Here is a 22433-nt window from a genome sequence, read left to right as displayed (position 1 = left end):
GAAAACAAATCAAGTCACCGTACCACATTCTTTAGAGAGAAAAAAATTCTAAAATGTTTGTTCTTGCTTTCTATGTTAATACTGTCTCTGTTCTTTCTGAATGACGCTTTTGCTCCTTTCTCTCTTTTTGTTCCTGCTTCCTTTCTCCTGTCATTCACTTCCAGCCAGGCTGAGGACTGGCGATACCTCAATGAAGATGGAGAGTTAGGCCTGGCTTATCAAGGCCTAAAGGAAGTTGCCAGGTCAAACCTTTGTTTGCTCTTTGTTCTGAATAACTATAAGATGTAAAGGTGTTGGGAAGAGTTTGAGTTCCACATGGTGCTGTAAAGAGAAATGTGCATTATATTTGTCACTGTTAAAGATCACTTCCTGAACCAAAGGGTTAAGTTTCACCGGGTTATTAACATTGTGCAATCTTTCAGGGTTTTCAGGATTTCGGAGAGATATAAAAATCTTTTAAGAATTAGAAATCTTGTATGTACCATTGGCTATATTGGTAAATACACTCCCTAGTGTGGAACTGAGCTACAATGATCTGGCTGGAGCAACAGAAGGGGTACATGGATATCCTGTGAACCCTACTGGATATTATGCATGTGCCAACATTGGGTTAACACGGATTGGGCTTAGCTGTGATGCCTGTAAAGTAAGATAGCCTGTTGATATAAATTGTCTTTAGACATGTGTGAAGAATGGTCACTTGGACAAGATACTGTAGTTTGGCCAGCATCTGTGGAACTGTACCCATGGGTCTGCGGAGCTTTCAATTTTTTTTGTTTGTTGGGGGGGGGGGGCAGTGGGGTGGAGTTGGAAGGCACCAACCATCCATGGAACTGTTTGTTAGCAAGGAGTCAATGCCTTGTGTAATGAAGGAATGCCTAGAGAGGAGAAAATGTATGGTGAAATAAAGTTCTGTGTTCCACCTGGTGTGGAACTAGGTTAGTAAGGTCTCCAGTGAATACTTAGCTGATTTCAGCCAGGGCAGCAGTGGGAGTTCTACAAATGGCCTCAATGCCTCCGGTTAGGGAGGAAATAGGTCAGCAACAGTTTCCGTTTCTGATGTCTGTCCAGTGCAGAAGCCTGTGGGCAGGTCACTTTGTTGTCATCTTGTCAGAGGCATGATGTGTAGTGAAGAAAAGAGAGAAAACAGGAATGGCCAATCAGCATCTCTGTGACTGAGGTGTGGCTCTTTGAATGCTTTGTTTGGCCAACTCATCTATTTAGTCCTAAGGTGAGAGGGACAGAATGTGAAAGGATGTGATCAACCACAGCAGAGCATCCAGCCTTCCTTCCACCCTGACCTGACTAACCTGTATATTTTGAATTAGTTACAATACATTAGTTGTGTACTGCTGGGTGTGCAATAAGAACAAGTGCTGCCCCCAGCTAAGGAACACACTAAACTCATTATAATGAAGAACAAAGCTTTTCTTTTTTCAAGATAAAGATATCGTTTTAAGAAAGAAACGTCGTGCACTTCTTAACCAATATCTCCAACTATAGTGTTGGTTGAAGCAGATTTTTTTTAAAATTTTAATTTGTAAATTACGATACAATATCTCAGACAGGCAGTTGTCTTACTAAATTATAGGAAGTTTGTATGAACTGTTTGTAGATGGTAACAAGATAAACTGTAAAATGGTTCTTTGCAGTTGTTTCTTTGTTGAGAGGAGGTTATTAAGTAAGACTGCTTTTTTTTTCTAATAATATCCAATGTACAGTCATTGAACTTCACCATTCAGTAATAAGTTTTGTGTTAGGTTCTGCTTTCTAGGCTGTGACCTGGGTACAGTAACCTATGGGTTATGGCACTGGACTAGCAACCCAGAGGTCATGAGTTTAAATCCCACCACGACAAGTTTTGAAAATGAATTGAATAAATTTGGAAAAGTTGTGGACTAGCACCAGAAAAATGACCATTAAAGCTGTTGCATTGTTCTAAAACCTCAACTGGTCCACTAATGTCCTTCAGGAACGGGAACCTGCCACCCCTAACTGATCTGGCCTACATGTGACTTCAGTCCCACATCTACAAGGCACAAGTCAGGAGTGTGATGGAATACTCTCCACTTGCCTGGATGAGTGCAGCTCCAACAACACTCAAGAAGCTCGACACCATCCAAGATAAAGCAGCCCGCTTGATTGGCACCCCATCCACCACCCTAAACATTCACTCCCTTCACCACCGGCGCACTGTGGCTGCAGTGTGCACCATCCACAGGATGCACTGCAGCAACTCGCCAAGGCTTCTTCGACAGCACCTCCCAAACCCGCGACCTCTACCACCTAGAAGGACAAGAGCAGCAGGCGCATGGGAACAACACCACCTGCACGTTCCCCTCCAAGTCACACACCATCCCGACTTGGAAATATATCGCCGTTCCTTCATTGTCGCTGGGTCAAAATCCTGGAACTCCCTTCCTAACAGCACTGTGGGAGAACCGTCACCACACAGACTGCAGCGGTTCAAGAAGGCGGCTCACCACCACCTTCTCGAGGGCAATTAGGGATGGGCAATAAATGCCGGCCTTGCCAGCGACGCCCACATCCCGTGAACGAATAAAAAAAAAACTCTTCATATATTCTGAAGAGGCCGAGCAAGTCACTCAGATGTGACTTCAGTTGTTCTAGGAGAAGGAGAAGCACCACCACCTTCTCAGAGCAACTAAGATGATATAAGATGACGAAAGGAGTTGCTGAGAGAGTTTGAGCAGCTAGGGACTAAATTAAAAAGCAAAACCACAAAGGTAATAATCTCTGAATTATTAACTGAGCCACGAGCAAATTGGCATCGGGTCAATAGTATCAGGAAGATGAATGCATGGCTCAAAGATTGGTGTGGGAGAAGTGAGTTTCAATTCGTAGGGCACTGGCACCAGTACTGGGGAAAGAGAGAGCTGTTCCATTGGGAAGGAATACACCTGAACCACGCTGAGACCAGAGTTCCAGCGAATCGAATAACTAGGGAGGTAGATAGGGCTTTAAACTAAATAAAGGGGGGGGGGGGGGGGAGAATCCTGGTGGAGAGAAATCTAGAATGCTAAAGAGGAGAGACAAGGGGCTCTATTTTCGCACCCGCAATCGGGTGCGTTCGTGGCGGGGGGGCTGCGAAAATGCGGGATTCCCAGGGCAGGTCCGGAGCCCAGCTCCAACCCACTCCAATTCCGGGTTCCCCAATGACGCGCTCACATGCGCGCGCAGCCCCCGCATATGGGACTCGGTGCCACTTAATGTACTTGAACAGGTACTTCAGGTTGTTTACAGACCTGATTGACCTGATATTTTAGGAGGGATCAGATTTTGCAATTAACTGGGACTGTTTCCCGTACTGGGGGAAACACTTCCAGTTGAAATGGACGTGTTGCAGCCACCAGCCTGTGGCAGCTGCAAAGGTCCATTTGACAGGTGGGGGAGGAGACCCTCACTCATTGCAGGAGGCCACTCTGTCACTTTGGACAAAGTTTAACTTCCACCACCCTCTTCCTAACAATCAAATGCATAAACTTGCACACTTACCCCGGTGTCCAGACACATTTACCTACCTTGCGGACCTCCTCAAATGTACATCTTCTGGATGGGGGCCGCCGTAGCTGCAGTCATGACCTCCTCGGAGAGCGAACGGCATCACAGGCCACGCCTTCCACCTCTGACACGTGGAGCTCCACAACACAGTGCTGTGACACATCCACCTGCACAGCAGGAGGGAGGGCAAACGCAGAGAGAGATGCTTCACAGAGGGCACTAACCCTCGCCACAGGGTCTACAGACTGAGGCTCAGCTTCCGTGGACATGTAGTCGTGGACATCTGCAGCCTCCTTCATGCTGAGCTGCTCCTGGCTGGCCAGAGCAATATCTTCTTACCTGTCACTGTCAAAGTCACCACTGCCCTCAACAACTTCTCCGCATCCTTCCAGGGTGCCACCAGGGACATCGCTGACGTCTCTCGGTCGTCTGCACAAAAGAGCCCTGCAAATACACCTACACCCACTCTGCAGTGACACAATGGGTGGCATGAGTTGTGGGTCTTCATAGTGATCCTCAAGAAAGGGCATTATTGCACAAACCAGACAAGATTCGCAAAGACGTGGCAGTAGTGGTGACAATATAATATGTTATGTGAGTTGATCAGAAATTAAATATAGGTAAACACCATGACAAACCCTCAAACACCTTTCATGCTCACAACACATTTGCCTTACGCTTCCTACTGCACATATGTGATGCATGCCCTGTGGCTGCAGCACAGGTAGTGTCAGGTTGAGTGAGGCTGACCGTGAAAGAGATGAATCAGAGGGTGAGTATGAGATAGAGCCATGAGATTGTATGAGGATTGGGTTGAGTGGTAGTGGCGGGATGAGTACTGGCGAGCTGAGTAAGTATAGGTAAGATGAGGATGAGCTTTGATTGGGTGTGAGGGGTGATGTGATCGAATAGTGTTGGCAGTGCCGAAGGAGATGTGGGGTGGGAGTGGTGATGTGGCAGACGGAGTGTAGGGGAATGAGTAAGTGTACTTACTTTGGCTGACCTACTTAGGTCATTGAAGCGCCTCCTGCACTGTATGCAGGTGCGCGATATGTTGGTGGTGCTGGTAACCTCCTCTGCCATCTCGAGCCAGGCCTTCTTGGTGGCAGAGGCAGGCCGCTTCCTCCCGCCCGCCGGGGAGAAGATCTCTGTCCTCCCCCTCCTACTCACACCATCCATTGATACCTGGAGTGAGGCATCATTAAACCTGGGAGCAGCCTTCCCCCTGGGCTGCTCCATGCTGTAATTATTCCTATTTTCTGCAGCATCAGTCGGTGGAGGACTGCCCCTTTAAATAGGGCTCCTCCAGCTGACAGACCTTGCTGCGCAGCTCAGCAGCGGGGAACCCGGAACCACAGGTAAGTGGCTCCAATTAGCCTGTAAATGCGTGTGGAGCACCCCAATTTCACCGGGCGGTTGACCTCCCCCCCCCCCCCCCCCCCCGCTGAGAACCTGCCGCCTTGCTAATATCAAGCCCAACTAAGCAGTGCAGGAAAGTGATTGGGATAAGGATAACCAGATTGTGTCAAGATGGGACAGAGCTTACAAACAAAAGAGTGCACAAACAAATAGGGTCGAGGTAAGAAAAAATGGTAATAAGACAAACAGGGCCATAGTACTAAACAATGTTAAGATGTCTAAAAATGTTAAAAAGACAAATCTAAAGGCACTGTATCTGAATGCACGAAGCATTTCGTAATAAAGTAGACAAATTAACAGCACAAATAAATGTAAATGGATATGATATAATTGCAATTACAGAGACATGGCTGAAGAGTGACCAAGGCTGGGAGCTGAATATCCAAGGGTATTCAATATTTCGGAAGGACAGACAAAAAGGAAAAGGAGGTGGGGTGGTGGTGTTAGTAAAGGATGAAATCAGAGCAATAGTCAGAAAAGATATTGACTCAGAAAATCAAGATGTAGAATCAGTCTGGGTGGAGTTAAGAAGCACCAAGGGGCAGAAAACACTGGTGGGAGCTGTCTTTAGGCCTCCAAACAGTAGTGGGTAGTGTAGGGGATGGCATCAAACAGGAAATTAGAGATGCATGTAACAAGGGTACCACAGTAATCATGGGTGACTTTAATCTTCATATAGACTGGCCAAACCAAATTAGCAATAATACTGTGGAGGATGAATTCCTGGAGTGTGTACGAGATGGTTTTTTAGACCAGTACGTTGAGGAGCCAACCAGGGAACAGGCTATCCTAGATTGGGTATTGTGCAATGAGAACGGGTTAATTAATAATCTTGTGTGGGTCCTTTGGGGAAGAGTGACCATGACATGATAGAATTCTTCATTAAGATGGAAAGCGAAGTAGTCCAATCCGAAACTAGGGTCCTAAATCTAAACAAAGGAAACTACGAAGGTATGAGGAGTGAGTTGGCTATGATAGATTGGGAAGCTTCATTAAAAGGCATGACAGCGGATAGGCAACGGCTAACATTTAAGGAACGAATGCATAAATTGCAACAATTATACATTCCTTTCTGGCGCAAAAACACAAAAGGAAAAGTGGTCTAACCATGGCCAACAAAAGAAATTAAGGATAGTATTGGATCCAAAGAGGAGTCATATAAAGTTGCCAGAAAAAGTAGCAAGCCTGAGGATTGGGAGCAGTTTAGAATTGAGCAAAAAAGGACCAAGAGATTGATTAAGAGGGGAAAAATAGAGTATGAGAGTAAACTTGCAAGGAACATAAAAGTGGACTGTAAAAGCTTCTACAAGTATGTAAAAAGAAAGATTAGTGAAGATAAATGTTGGTCCCTTACAGTCAGAAACGGGAGAATTTATAATGGGGCACAAGGAAATGGCAGAGCAATTAAACAAATACTTTGGTTCTGTCTTCAGGGAAGAGGACACAAATAACTTTCCAGAAATGCTAGGGAACCAAGGGACGAGTGAGAAGGAGGAATTAAAGGAATTTAGCATTAGTAAAAAAAAATAGTGCTGGAGAAATTAATGGGACTGAAAGCCGATAAATCCCCAAGGCTTGATAATTTGCATCCGGGAGTACTAAAAGAGGTAGCCATGGAAATAGGGGATGCATTAGTTGTCATCTTCCAAAATTCTATAGATTATGGAAGAGTTCTTGCAGATTGGAGGGTGGCAAACATAACCCAACTATTTAAAAAAGGAAGGAGAGAGAAAACGGAATACAGACTGGTTAACCTAACATCAGTAGTAGGGAAAATGCTAGAGTCTATTATAAAGGATGTGATCACGGGACACTTAGAAAATATCAATGGAATTAGACAAAGTCAACATGGATTTATGAAAGGGAAATCATGTTTGACAAAGCTACTGGAGTTTTTTGAGGATATAACTGGTAGAATTGATAAGGGAGAACCAGTGGATGTGGTGTATTTGGATTTTCAGAAGGCCTTTGATAAAGTCCCACATTAGAGGTTAGTGTGCAAAATTAAAGCACATGGGATTGGGGGTAATACACTGGCATAGATTGAAAATTGGTTAACAAACAGAGAGTTTGGGTCTTTTTCGGGGTGGGAGGCAGTGACCAGTGGGGTACCGCAGGGATCAGTGCTTGGGCCCCAGCTATTCACAATATATTTCAATGATTTGGATGAGGGAACCAAATGTAATATTTCCAAGTTTGCTGACGACACAAAACTAGGTGGGATTGTGAGTTGTGAGGAGGATGCAAAGAGGCTTCAAGGCGATTTAGACAAGTTGAGTGAGTGGGCAAATACATGGCAGATGCAGTATAATGTGGATAAATGTGAAGCTATCCACTTCGGAAGGAAAAACAGAAAGGCAGAGTATTATTTAAATGGTGATGGAATGGGAAATGTTGATGTACAAAGGGACCAGGGTGTCCTTGTACACCAGTCACTGAAAGCAAACATGTTGGTGCAGCAAGCAGTTAGGAAGGCAAATGGTATGTTGGCCTTCATTGCAAGAGGATTTGAGTACAAGAGCTAGGATGTCTATGGCAGTTATACAGGGCCTTGGTGAGACCACACCTGGAGTATTGTGTGCAGTTTTGGTCTCCTTACCTAAGAAATGGAAATACTTGCTATAGAGGGAGTATAGGGAAGGTTCACCAGACTGATTCCTGGGATGGCAGGACTGTCATATGAGGAGAGATTGGGTCGACTCGGCCTGATTTCACTCGAGTTTGGAAGAATGAGAGGGGATCTCATTGAAACATATAAAATTCTGACACGGCTAGACAGACTGGATGCAGGGAGGATGTTTCCCCTGGCTGGGGGGGTCCAGAACGAGGGGTCACAGTCTCAGGATACGGGGTAGGACATTTAGGACTGAGGTGAGGAGAAATTTCTTCACTCAGAGGGTGGTGAACCTGTGGAATTCTCTACCACAGGCTGTGGAGGCCAAGTCACTGAATATATTTAAGAAGGAGCTAGATAGATTTCTAGACACAAAAGACATCAAGGCGTATGGGGAGAGTGCAGGAATATGAAATTGAGATAGAGGATCAGCCATGATCATATTGAATGGCAGAGCAGGCTCAAAGGGCCAAATGGCCTAATCCTGCTCCTATTTTCTATGTTTCTATGATAGGGTAGAGAGAAATTATTTCCTCTGGTGGGGAATCCAGAATAAGAGGGCATAACTTTAAAATTAGAGCTCGGCCGTTCAGGGGTGATGTCAGAAAGCACTTCTTCACACAAAGGGTTGTGGAAATCTGGAACTCTTCCCCCAAAAAGCTGTTGAGGCTAAGTCAATTGAAAATTTAAAAACTGAGATTGATAGATTTTTGTTAGGCAAGGGTATTAAGGGATATGGAACCAAGGCGGGTAAATAGAGTTAAGATACAGATCAGCTGTGATCTAATTGAATGGCAGAACAGGCTCGAGGGGCTGAATGGCCTCCTCCTGTTCCCATGTCCCTCACTAGGGATGGGCAATAAATGTTGCTTTGCCAGCGTCACCCTCATCACATCCTTATCTTAATCTTTTTTTCTCATGTAGAAAATGCCCTAATAATATAACTATTTGTGTGACGTAAGAACATAATTTATGTCGACTCAAAACTCTAAATTGAAACAGATGAAGAACTCTAGAAAATAATATTCACCTAGAACATCTTGTGATGCAAACTGCAAGTCCAATCTTCAGGTCTCTGATGCTAAGAGCTTGTTTTGGTCCTTCTATCAAAAAGATAGAATAATCTTGAGGAGGAAAGAGGGAATGAGACCGAAATAGAATGAAGGAGGCAAACAAAGGGATTGGTAACGAGAGGTTATGATGATCTAGGTTTTGCCTAACAACTTTTTCTAGTGTAAACGGCTTAATGGCAGTTTCTGCAAGCAGACCACATCCCTAATGAACTGAGACCTTAATTTTCCCTTTGAGGTTGCAAGCATTTTCTTTGAAGAAGTAGATACAAAAGGCTAAAGACGGAGGAAGCCCTAGAGGAGTACAAAAAGTGCAGGGGGATACTTAAAAAAGAAATTAGGAGATCAAGGAGGGGCCATGAAATAACACTGGCGAGCAAAATAAAGGAAAATCCTAAGATGTTTTATAAGTATATAAAGGGTAAGAGGATGACTAGGGAAAAAATAGGGCCCATTAGGGACAAAAATGGCAATCTGTGTGTGGAGCCGGCAGATGTAGGAGGGGTTCTAAATGAATTTTTTGCATCTGTTTTCACTGTGGAGAAGGACGATGTAGACATAGAAATACGGCAGGGGGACTGTGATATACTCGAACATATTAACATCGAGCGGGAGGAGGTATTGGCGGTTTTAGCAGGCCTAAAAATGGATAAATCCCCAGGCCCGGACGAAATGTATCCCAGGCTACTGTGTGAGGCAAAGGAGGAGATTGCGGGGGCTCTGACACATATATTCAGAACCTCTCTGGCCACAGGGGATGTGCCAGAGGACTGGAGAACTGCTAATGTAATACCATTATTCAAGAAGGGGAGTAGGGAAAAACCGGGGAACTACAGGCCAGTGAGCCTAACATCAGTGGTAGGAAAATTATTGGAAAAAATTCTGAAGGACAAAATTAGTCTCCACTTGGAGAAGCAAGGATTAATCAGGGATAGTCAACATGGCTTTGTCAAGGGAAGATCATGTCTGACTAATTTGATTGAATTTTTTGAGGGGGTGACTAGGCGTGTGGATGAGGGTAACGCAGTGGATGTGGTATACATGGATTTCAGTAAGGCCTTCGATAAAGTCCCCCACAGGAGACTGGTCAAGAAGGTACGAGCCCATGGAATCCAGGGTGCCTTGGCACTTTGGATACAAAACTGGCTTAGTGGCAGAAGGCAGAGGGTGATGATCGAAGGTTGTTTTTGTGACTGGAAGACTGTGGCCAGTGGGGTACCACAGGGATCGGTGCTGGGTCCCTTGCTGTTTGTGGTCTACATTAATGACTTGGATATGAATGTAAAAGGTATGATCAGTAAGTTCGCTGATGATACAAAAATTGGTAGGGTGGTAAATAGCGAGGAGGATAGCCTCAGTCTGCAGGACGATATAGATGGGTTGGTCAGATGGGCGGAACAGTGGCAAATGGAATTTAACCCGGAAAAGTGCGAGGTGATGCACTTTGGAGGGACTAACAAGGCAAGGGAATACACAATGAATGGGAGGACCCTAGGCAAGACAGAGGGTCAGAGGGATCTTGGTGTGCAAGTTCACAGATCCCTGAAGGCGGCGGAACAGGTAGATAAGGTGGTAAAGAAGGCATATGGGATACTTGCCTTTATTAGCCGAGGCATAGAATATAAGAGCAAGGAGGTTATGATGGAGCTGTATAAAACACTGGTTAGGCCACAGCTGGAGTACTGTGTGCAGTTCTGGTCGCCACACTACAGGAAGGATGTGATCGCTTTGGAGAGGGTGCAGAGGAGATTCACTAGGATGTTACCAGGGCTGGAGCGCTTCAGCTATGAAGAGAGACTGGGAAGATTGGGTTTGTTTTCCTTGGAGCAGAGGAGGCTGAGGGGGGACATGATTGAGGTGTACAAAATTATGAGGGGCACAGAGAGGATGGATACTAAGGAGCTTCTTCCCTTCGTTGAGGGTTCTATAACAAGGGGACATAGATTCAAGGTAAAAGGCGGGAGGTTTAGAGGGGATTTGAGAAAGAACTTTTTCACCCAGCGGGTGGTTGGAGTCTGGAACTCACTGCCTGAAAGGGTTGTGGAGGCAGGAACCCTCACAACATTCAAGAAGCATTTGGATGAGCACTTGAAATGCCATAGCATACAAGGCTACGGACCAAATGCTGGAATATGGGATTAGAGTAGACAGGGCTGATGGCCGGCGCGGACACGATGGGCCGAAGGGCCTCTATCCGTGCTCTATGACTCTATGACTCTCTAAGTCAAGAATGCTGAATGTTAGCAGTCTTAAAAGGAAGAAGAGAAAAAGGGAAAGGGAGAAGAAATGAGAGAATGAGATGGGAGTATGGAGAGAAGGAGCAACAGAAGACGGAGTGGTAATGAGAGAGAAAGGAGAAAAGATGTAATGAGAAAGAGAATATGAGGGTGACAGGGAAAAAGGAAATTAGAGATATGGACAGAGGGAATAAACAGATGAGGAATGAGTATAATCTAGATTTTGAGTAAGTAGTTGGAAATAAAATGTCAGAAGTTACATTGATGAGCTAGGTTTCAAAATTTCTTGCTTCATATACTCACTGCAGCTACAAGTATATCAGGAAACGCACTTTGTTTAAAACTTACTACTCTTTGTGGGTGTACAATTAGTTTTTCTGGCTCTTGAGCTTTGAAAGGTTGGCCACTCCTGTTCTAGAGAGCTGCCTGTAGTACAACTGTCCTTTGTTTTTCAAGTATTGTATGCAGTCGATGCTGGGGTTTCTAATTTGATATTGTACCACAGGCTGCTGGAGGCACAGTTGCAGACTCAGATCAGGCAACACGAGGAGGAGGTGGAAAGAATGCGGATTCAGATCGACGTTCTGAAGGAGGAGATGGATAAGCAGCAGCAGGTCCTTACGCAGACACTACAGATGTCTCCAGAAGCGCGCATTGAGTATAATGTGCAACAGGAGATCACGCGGCTCACCAATGAGAATCTGGTAAGAGACTCAGTGTTAACCCTTTTAGTGGCATTAAGACCTATATTTACATTTGAATGGACCATACTCCAGATTGTATTATTCTATATTTCTCTTTGAACTGTTAGCTTTATATATTAGTTTAAACCAGTGTTATTCAGTAACTTTGTGACTTGGGCCACAATCCCAATGAATGTCTTTCTCAATGGCCGTTCTCAGAATTCTGTAGTGTGCTGCATGCAGCTCTGCACCTGTGATTCCCCTAGTGGTAAGCTCCTGATTTCAGTTCTGCCACTGTGGGCAATTACATAAGGACATAAGAAGTAGGAGAAGGAGTAGGCCATTTGGCCCTTCAAGCCTGCTCCGCCATTCAATGAGATCATGGCTGATCTGATTCTGGCCTCAACTCCACTTTCCCGCCTGTTCCCCATATCCTTTGACTCCCTTGCTGATCAAAAATTTGTCTAACTCAACCTTGAGTATATTCAATGGGACAAAGAATTCCAAAGGTTCACAACCCTCAGAGAAGAAATTTCTCCTCATCTCCATCTTAAATGGGCAATCCTTTATTCTGTGACTATGGCCCCTATTTCTATATTCTCTTATGAGGGGAAACATCTCTCAGCATATACCCCCTCAGAATCTTAAATGTTTCAATAAGATCTCCTCTCATTCTTCTAAACTCCAGTGAGTATGGGCCCAACCTGCTCAATCTTTCCTCATAAGAAAACCCTTCCAAACCCAGAATCAACCTAGTGAACCCTCTCTGAATTGCCATGTGGAAGCCAGGCATTTCTCAGCATGAGGACAGGCAAATTAAGAAGCCTATAGGACCAATATTTCGACTGAATAGTTTTACTTTATTAGAGCCCTTTCTCTTGCTGCATAGAAGCTGGGATAACTCCGCCTCCAAACTGTAGTCACATACTTTCTATTGCTGGAACATTATTAAAGGAGAAAGAATCCCAACTCAGTCAATAGGTCTGGACTGCACTGCCTGAAATAGTGATGGAAGCAGATTCAATCGTAACTTTCAAAAGGGAATTAGAAATAATATTTGAAGGGAAAACATTTACAGGGCTTTGGGGAAAGAGCAGGGGAATGGGACTAATTGGATAGCTCTTTCAAAGAGCCGGCACAGGCACGATGGGCCGAATGGCCTCCACCTGTGCTGTACCATACTATGATATTATAAGGTCCCAAAGGGACTTATGCCAAAAGCGGGAATTCCAGGGATAGCTCTGGAACTCCTCCCCCCCCAACTCCCCCCTTTGATGTTGGGGGCAGGTGAAAGATCTCCCAACCTGGGTATTTCAGGGCCATAGACCTTTTTATGATTAGAAAGAGGACAGATAAGAACATAGGAGCAGGAGTAGGCCATTTGGCCCCTCAAGCCTGCTCCGCCATTCAATCAGATCATGGCAGATCTTCAACCTCAACTCAACTTTCCTGCCTGATCCCCATGTCCCTTGATTCCCCTAGAGTCCAAAAATCTATCGTCTCAGCCTTGAATATACTCAACGACTCAGCATCCACAGCCCTCTGGGTAGAGAATTCCAAAGATTCACAACCCTCTGAGTGAAGAAATTCCTCCTCATCTCAGTCTTAAATGGCCGACCTCTTATCCTGCGACTATGCCCCCTAGTTCTATACTCTCCAGCCAAGGGAAACAACCTCTCAGCATCTACCCTGTCAAGCCCCCTCAGAATCTTATATGTTTCAATGAGATCACCTCTCATTCTTCTAAACTCCAGAGAGTATAGGCCCTTTCGACTCAATCTCTCCTCATAGGACAACCCTCTCATCCCAGGAATTAATCTAGTGAACCTTTGTTGCACTGCCTCTAAGGCAAGTATATCCTTCCTTAGATAAGGAGACCAAAACTGTATGCAGTACTCCAGGTGAGGTCTCACCAAAGCCCTGTACAATTGTAGTAAGACTTCCTTATTCTTGTACTCCAACCCCTTGCGATAAAGGCTAACATGCCATCTGCTTTCCTAATTGCTTGCTGTACCTGCATGCTAACTTTTTGTGTTTCTTGTACAAGGACACCCAAGTCTCTGAACACCAAGATTTACTAGTTTCTCACCATTTAAAAAATATTTTTTCTATTCTTCCTACCAAAGTGAATAACCTCACATTTCCCCACATTATACTCCATCTGCCACCTTCTTGTCCACTCACTTAATCTGTCTGTATCCCTTGCAGACTCTTTGCGTCCTCCTCACAGCTTACTTTCCCACCTAGCTTTGTTTTGTCAGCAAACTTGGATACATTACACTCGGTCCCTTCATCTAAGTCATTAATATAGATTGTAAATAGCTGAGGCCCAAGCACTGATCCTTGCGGCACCACACTAGTTACAGCCTGCCAACCAGAAAATGACCCGTTTATCCCTACTCCAACGCAAATACATCTGAGCGTGCAAGTGCAGAATGAGAAAAACAATTCATCCCATCCAGACTGTTTCTTGTAAACTCTGTACTGTCATGTACTCTTCTAATTTATTCCTCCTCTGCACTGGGGTAGATAATTACAAGTATTGTATTGCTAAGTTACCTGACACAGAACTCAGGTGCAACAATCCCATATGATAAGTTGAATCTGTTGCAAAGGATTGGTTGTGGAAGATACTGCAATGATGATTGAAAACAGCATTGATTTCATGTATCACTCTGCTTTCTAATGGAGAGCAGTCTGAGTCAGTTTTGGTGTAGTTTTTATTTTATGGAACAAGAAAAGTCCATTCCTTTCAGAGCGTGTACAATGTGCTCCTTCATGGACTGTACTCAATCTAGTTAATCTTCTGAAGAACGATTCTGCAAAGTTTCTCCTTGCTCAAAGGTAAATCGAGCAGAAACTGTCATTCTAACCTGATATTCTTGCATTATACATCCTGTACCAGTTGCGTTCCTGTGTGACATTTTCATAGCCTAACAAACCTTCATATTTCACACAGTTTTGGGTTATCTCTATTTGTACTTACCCTTACAACGCTCAGTGCAATATAATCCGCTTAGTATAACAGAGAAATACTGTACCCGCTAAGATTTATTCATCGTCTTGTGTTTTAGGACCTTAAAGAGCTGGTAGAGAAACAGGAGAAGAATGAGAAGAAGTTGAAGAAGCAACTCAAGATCCACATGAAGAAAGTTCAAGAGCTTGAAGGTATAACTGAGTTTAGAACGTTGCTGTCTGGCATCAAACCAGGGGCATTCCTGACCTGTGTGGCTCTATTCTATAGTGCAGTTACCAGCTGAGCCACTAGGGGAACCTTGGAAGGGAGTGCAGCGTAGGTTTACTAGAATGATACCCGGACTTCAAGCGTTAAGTTAAGAGGACAGATTACACAAATTGGGGTTGTATTCTCTAGAGTTTCGAAGGTTTAGGGGTGATCTGATCGAAGTTTATAAGATATTAAGGGGAACAGATAGGGTGGATAGAGAGAAACTATTTCCGCTGGTTGGGGATTTTAGGAGTAGGGGGCACAATCTAAGAATTAGAGCCAGACCTTTCAGGAGTGAGATTAGAAAACATTTCGACACACAAAGGGTGGTAGAAGTTTGGAACTCTCTTCTGCAAACGGCAATTGATACTAGCTCAATTGCTAAATTTAAATCTGAGATAGATAGCTTTTTGGCAACCAAAGGTATTAAGGGATATGGGCCAAAGGCAGGTATTTTTTTTTTTTAATTCGTTCATGGGATGTGGGCATCGCTGGCAAGGCCGGCATTTATTGCCCATCCCTAATTGCCCTCGAGAAGGTGGTGGTGAGCCGCCTTCTTGAACCGCTGCAGTCCGTGTGGTGACGGTTCTCCCACAGTGCTGTTAGGAAGGGAGTTCCAGGATTTTGACCCAGCGACAATGAAGGAACGGCGATATACTTCCAAGTCGGGATGGTGTGTGACTTGGAGGGGAACGTGCAGGTGGTGTTGTTCCCATGCGCCTGCTGCCCTTGTCCTTCTAGGTGGTAGAGGTCGCGGGTTTGGGAGGTGCTGTCGAAGAAGCCTTGGCGAGTTGCTGCAGTGCATCCTGTGGATGGTGCACACTGCAGCCACAGTGCGCCGGTGGTGAAGGGAGTGAATGTTTAGGGTGGTGGATGGGGTGCCAATCAAGTGGGCTGCTTTATCTTGGATGGTGTCGAGCTTCTTGAGTGTTGTTGGAGCTGCACTCATCCAGGCAAGTGGAGAGTATTCCATCACACTCCTGACTTGTGCCTTGTAGATGGTGGAAAGGCTTTGGGGAGTCAGGAGGTGAGTCACTCGCCGCAGAATACCCAGCCTCTGACCTGCTCTCGTAGCCACAATATTTATATGGCTGGTCCAGTTCAGTTTCTGGTCAATGGTGACCCCCAGGATGTTGATGGTGGGGGATTCGGCGATGGTAATGCCGTTGAATGTCAAGGGGAGGTGGTTAGACTCTCTCTTGTTGGAGATGGTCATTGCCTGGCACTTATCTGGCGTGAATGTTACTTGCCACTTATGAACCCAAGCCTGGATGTTGTCCAGGTCTTGCTGCATGCAGGCTCGGACTGCTTCATTATCTGAGGGGTTGCGAATGGAACTGAACACTGTGCAGTCATCAGCGAACATCCCCATTTCTGACCTTATGATGGAGGGAAGGTCATTGATGAAGCAGCTGAAGATGGTTGGGCCAAGGACACTGCCCTGAGGAACTCCTGCAGCAATGCCCTGGGGCTGAGATGATTGGCCTCCAACAACCACTACCATCTTCCTTTGTGCTAGGTATGACTCCAGCCACTGGAGAGTTTTCCCCCTGATTCCCATTGACTTCAATTTTACTAGGGCTCCTTGGTGCCACACTCGGTCAAATGCTGCCTTGATGTCAAGGGCAGTCACTCTCACCTCACCTCTGGAATTCAGCTCTTTTGTCCATGTTTGGACCAAGGCTGTAATGAGATCTGGAGCCGAGTGGTTCTGGCGGAACCCAAACTGAGCATCGGTGAGCAGGTTATTGGTGAGTAAGTGCCGCTTGATAGCACTGTCGACGACCCCTTCCATCACTTTGCTGATGATTGAGAGTAGACTGATGGGGCGGTAATTGGCCGGATTGGATTTGTCCTGCTTTTTGTGGACAGGACATATCTGGGCAATTTTCCACATTGTTGGGTGGATGCCAGTTTTGTAGCTGTACTGGAACAGCTTGGCTAGAGGCGCAGCTAGTTCTGGAGCACAAGTCTTCAGCACTACAGCTGGGATGTTGTCGGGGCCCATAGCCTTTGCTGTATCCAGTGCACTCAGCCGTTTCTTGATATCACGTGGAGTGAATCGAATTGGCCAAAGACTGGCTTCCGTGATGGTGGGGATATCGGGAGGAGGCTGAGATGGATTATCCACTCGGCACTTCTGGCTGAAGATGGTTGCAAACGCTTCAGCCTTGTCTTTTGCACTCACGTGCTGGACTCCGCCATCATTGAGAATGGGGATGTTTGCAGAGCCTCCTCCTCCCGTTAGTTGTTTAATTGTCCACCACCATTCACGACTGGATGTAGCAGGACTGCAGAGCTTTGATCTGATCCGTTGGTTGTGGAATCGCTTAGCTCTGTCTATAGCATGTTGCTTCCGCTGTTTAGCATGCATGTCGTCCTGAGTTGTAGCTTCACCAGGTTGGCACCTCATTTTTAGGTACGCCTGGTGCTGCTCCTGGCATGCTCTTCTGCACTCCTCATTGAACCAGGGTTGATCCCCTGGCTTGTTGGTAATGGTAGAGTGAGGAATATGCCGGGCCATGAGGTTACAGATTGTGCTGGAATACAATTCTGCTGCTGCTGATGGCCCACAGCGCCTCATGGATGCCCAGTTTTGAGCTGCTTGATCTGTTCTGAATCTATTCCATTTAGCACGGTGGTAGTGCCACACAACACGTTGGATGGTGTCCTATGGTATATGGAGTTAGATCACAGATCAGCCATGATCTTATCAAATGGCGGGGCGGGCACGAGGGGCTGAATGGCCTACTCCTGTTCCTATGTTCCTTTGCTCCAACTGAAGTCCCAGAATCAAGCATTATTTATGTAACTGCTTTTCAATCCTTAGTAGGTGATTGGTGGTTACCAGAAGCAATATATCATCTATATATATGATATATAGATGTGCAAATGGATACTGTATTCTGATATGCACAAGATTTTAATTGAGAAAAAACAAAATAATACTTTTGCTTTGGAAAAGTCCAGCTCAACTATTCAGCCTAATGTCTTATGTGTCTATCTTCAAGTTCAATTTCAGTCAAGATCTAGTATTAATTTGAATTGTTGTTCTTCCCAATAAGAAGTTTTAAAGAAAATCATTGTATAGAATATTGGGGAGACCTACAGGCTCCCCTGATCTCAGTGGGAAAAGCAGATACTGTCTGCTCTTGAGCCATATGCAGACATAAAGGTTTGCAGATCTTATCCCTGGTCTGTGCTGAATTACCTGATCTCAGCCGAGGCAACAGTAAGGACAATACACTCAGCCTCAATGCCCCTAGCTAAAAAGGAAAAATTCAGGCCGGGTTTGTACTCGAGCTCACTGAGTTACTCCTGCTTAAAAAAAAATAGTGCAAGTGTGGGAACATTGGGTGTGGACAGGATTGGGCTCAGCAGTGATGCTTTGAGCCTGCTGAGACTCGCTGTCCAAACTCACCCATAGAATCATAGAAAATTTACGGCACAGAAGGAGGCCATTCAGCCCATTGTGTCCGGGCCGGCCGAAAATGAGCCACCCAGCCTAATCCCGCTTTCCAGCACTTGGTCAGTAGCCCTGTAGGTTACGGCACTTCAGGTGCACATCCAGGTACTTTTTAAATGAGTTGAGGGTTTCTGTCTCTAATACCCTCTCAGGCAGTGAGTCCCAGACCCCTACCACCCTCTCGGTGAAAATATTTTTCCTCATGAAGAATGGCCACTGAAAAGAGCTACCAGCTGGCTCTTGGTATCCTTGGGGCTGTTCCCAACATGACTAAGGAAGAGGAGGGAAGAATATTGGGGGGAAAACAATTAAGATGGGGGATCAGTCTAAACTTGGGATGTAGAGACATGATCACATTTATTGCTGATGAGAAATGAAGTTGATATCACAAAACATAACAGTTTTTTGTTTTGAGTTTTTATTTAAACTGAGTTCAAGGTAGTTTCTATGCTTTTAGGGTTATGGCATATTACAAGTTACATTACATATGTATGTACTCTCTCACCTCGCAGCAGAACGGAAGAGCTTTCAAGCTGATTGCAAAGTTTTTTTTATAGTGTATATAAATCTCTTGCTTACTTTCTAATTCATATTTTTAGCTGTTTGCTTTGTGTTCTTTCCATTAACTTAATATGGTGCTCACTGTGTCATCAGCACGGACCTCAGTGCAGAAGGAGCCAAGACATGAACAACTAACCAGACAAGTCACTGTGCAACGAAAGGAGAAGGAGTTCCAGGGAATGTTGGAGTATTACAAGGAGGATGAATCTCTACTTATCCGTAACCTCATCACAGGTACATGACTGGGATTTTAGAATGGAAGAGTTGTGCCTTGGTCATGTAGTATAAACAGGAACCTTGGTGGATGAGCTTGGGACCGATGTGTTAACAGGGGCTGTAGTGAATGAGCTTGTGTGAGGAGAAGCGCAAAGTGGGGCGATAGCGAATGAGTTGTATCAAAAGGGGCTGTAGTGGTTAAGGTTGACTAAAATTTCTGGCACCATAATTTTTTTTTTCAAATGGGTGATTGTCCTTTCCACCTCCTTCTGTCTCATATGATGTGCAGATACTAGTTATTAAAGTTATCAACAGTTTCATTAGCTGTAAAGAAAACAACTTGATAGAGCAAAATTTGGTATGTTCCTTTACAGACGAATGCTCCAACCCACCTGATTTTTCAGTATTTGCTGCATCCAGTGTGTCACGGCACAGACTCAGGAAAATCTTCCCTCAGAATTCAGATCCTGAGCCTACACCTACCCAACCCTATCCTGCTGTCTTCTCAGTTTTGGACTTGGAAAGTATAAAAGTTCTGGTCTCGTAGAATCATACAAATTACAATACAAAGGAGGCCATTTGACCCAACTCTTGTATCTTTATCCTATCCTGCAACAAGTTCCACTCGCCACCACCCCCTGTCCTTGAGATCTACATTGGTTTCATTAGCCTAAAATCCCAAATTTAAAATTCTTTTTTTAAATAACCTGTATCATATCTTGAAAAAATATACCTAAAATTTACTATCTCTCACCCTTTGCCTTTTACAGAATTAAATGCCAGCAACATTTTGTACGAGGATTGGTGTCAACAGAAGCTAGGGTGAATGAGACTAATTATTCCCACCAATCTTCTTCCCAATAGGCCATGCGTCAACACTGCTGGCAGGATTGATGATTAAACTGTACTGTGTTTTCTCCTTCCCACTGATTTCTAGACCTTAAGCCTCAAACAGTCTCTGCCACAGTGCCGGGCCTGCCTGCATACATCCTCTTCATGTGCCTTAGACATGCAGATTATGTTAATGATGACCAGAAGGTCCACTCGCTCCTCACTGGTACCATCAATGGCGTCAAGAAAGTGTTAAAGGTAAGGGATTAACTTCTTCAATACAGCCACTGAATGTTCCCAGAGTGAGGTCAGAGCTAAGTGAGATTCTGATGATTTAAACGTTAAAATTTATTACACTGTAACACATTCTCATAAAATAATAACATTCAGTTCCCCCCCCCCCCTCTCCTGAAGGCACTAACACATGCAAGTTCCACGGGCGCTGGCCACTCACCTAAGTAGCTTTCCTTTGTATGTGAGTAGGCAGTAAGTATTAGGATACATGACCGTTGAGGAACATTACAGTCATAGTTGTTTCTGACTTCACAGGGGTGATTTCTAGTGAGTCATTGAATTGATATCAGGGCCAGGAGCTGTGGCTTATTTTTGATTTCCCTCCCTGGTGTATAAGCACTGAGGTCAATTGTAATGTCCCAGCTGCCATCCTAGCTAAGATCAGCTAATTCAGTGCACACTGGAAAGTTGGATCTGTAACCTTCCTGGTCTCAGTAACTGTTTCACAATGGGCCATGAAAGAAACCACAAGTATCTAGTACAGTACACTGGAGGCTATTTCTACATTTTGAGCTGTTTTGTTAAAAGTAATTTTTGTGTTTTTCAGAAACATAACGATGACTTTGAAATTACGTCATTTTGGTTGTCCAACAGTTGCCGCCTGTTACACTGTTTAAAACAATACAGTGGAGATGAGGTAAGTCTGGTTTATCATTTCTACTCAGCAGTAAACCATGTTTTGCATGTTTTTTTTTAAAGAAACAGAATTTTTGCTCATCAAAGTGTAGGATGTAATTGCTGGAGAAAGCAAGACTTTTTCTACCCGTCAAATACTCGCAGATCAAGTATAGCACAACCAGCTAGAGCAAAGGTCCCTTTAATTATCCTTATTATGTGCCTTAACCTAACCTTGGAATAACATCTCCTACTGCACAATGTAATTGTTTTTTCAACTCCCACATCAGTAACCTCTCTGAGTGAGAGTGCCAATCAGGGAGCATAATTAGGGCAGTTTTGTGTTTTGGGAGCATGTCCACAAAGACTTGGGATGCATCATTTCATAGGCAAGGATTGATGGGCCCACAGCTCAAAACTGCCCTAATTGGCATTCTCACTTAAGGGTTGCTTATGTGGGAACCTAGATTGAGAATGTCCAGGCCAATTTCAGCACAGAGGAAACTTTCATGCCGTCGGTCTGATCGGAATTCAAACCGTGGTCCCAAAGGTAAAAGAATAGTGTCTAATTTACTATATCACCCAGTTCTGTCTTTGGCATGTACACGTATAATATTGTCACAGGCACAGACTGACACTAGATGATGTTCAATTCTCTGTAATCCTTTCATAGGCAATGATTGATGCCACCTTTTACAGGACACAGACTGATGCCAAGTAACATTTGAGTAGTAATCCTTTTACAAATGCACATTGATGCCAAGCAGCATTCATCTGTTAGCGATTCCTTCTTGGGTACAGACCGATGTTAATCGGTAATCACTTCTGTAAGACACATCAGTACACTACAGGCATTCTTTCGTTCACGAGAAAACATCACAACTGAAGTAACTCAACGTAGTCAGAGAGACATTTTACATTTTTCTAATGGCTCTTCCATATCCATTGGGAGAGTGGTCTTTCCTTTGCTCTGTCCAAAGAAATCCGTAGGCGTGCGATGGTCCATGGCATGCCATCTTTCTCTCCTGTAAGGAGAGTTTTATGGGTTCTCTCCTGATGAAACAGGAAATTGACAGTGAAATGAAGATCAGTCCATGATTCCAGCATAAGTGTTTTGAATATTTCTCATTACAGTTAGTATGTAATGGACATTTTAAGAATTGGCTCTTAAAACATAAATCTAAGGTAGACATGAAAAAAGGCCATTTAGCTCATCCAACTTGTTCCTTTTTCACAAACTCATTTAAATTATTTTTTACCTATTACTTGCCTTGGGGACCAAGCCTATATCCCTCTGCAGAGAAATTGCCCCTTTTGAATGCCAATTACTCCACTGATCTCATATTTACAGGAATTCCTGCATTTTATGGGAAATTATCTTATACAGATTCAGGGAGGAGAATGAGAAAAGAATACTATCCACAAGGAAATTGAAAGAGAGAGTTATGCATAATTTTTAATAAGAGTTTCTAGCTATCTTTCTGCACAAAATTCCTTTCCATAGCTACCCTTTGCAATTTTAAGAAACTTGGATTACATTTTTCTTCTTCAACATTATTTTTTTCTAGTCTCTTTCCAGCCTTATCTTCTTCTGTTCCTTAATTTTAGTGAAAACATAGATGTGCATAAGCAGTGGTGCAATGCTGGTAGAAAGTGCTAATAGACTATTTATTTATGTT

At 44.3% G+C, this 22433-nt stretch overlaps 1 protein-coding gene across 1 annotated transcript in view; it reads left to right on the top strand.

Annotated features, from left to right (window-relative positions):
- Positions 1-22433, top strand: part of myo5b (myosin VB) — a 260378-nt gene that overhangs the window by 221534 nt on the left and 16411 nt on the right. Inside the window, exons 30-34 of the mRNA XM_067983571.1 lie at positions 11368-11566; positions 14620-14713; positions 18892-19032; positions 19952-20103; positions 20687-20776. Of these exons, the coding sequence (XP_067839672.1) occupies positions 11368-11566; positions 14620-14713; positions 18892-19032; positions 19952-20103; positions 20687-20776 (676 nt within the window). The remainder of the gene's footprint in view (positions 1-11367; positions 11567-14619; positions 14714-18891; positions 19033-19951; positions 20104-20686; positions 20777-22433) is intronic.

This window comes from Heptranchias perlo, chromosome 1, assembly GCF_035084215.1.
Source record: "Heptranchias perlo isolate sHepPer1 chromosome 1, sHepPer1.hap1, whole genome shotgun sequence".
Classification (NCBI taxonomy): Eukaryota; Metazoa; Chordata; class Chondrichthyes; order Hexanchiformes; family Hexanchidae; genus Heptranchias; species Heptranchias perlo.
Note: the sequence above shows the minus strand (reverse complement) of the source record. Positions and strands in the feature narration are given on the sequence as shown.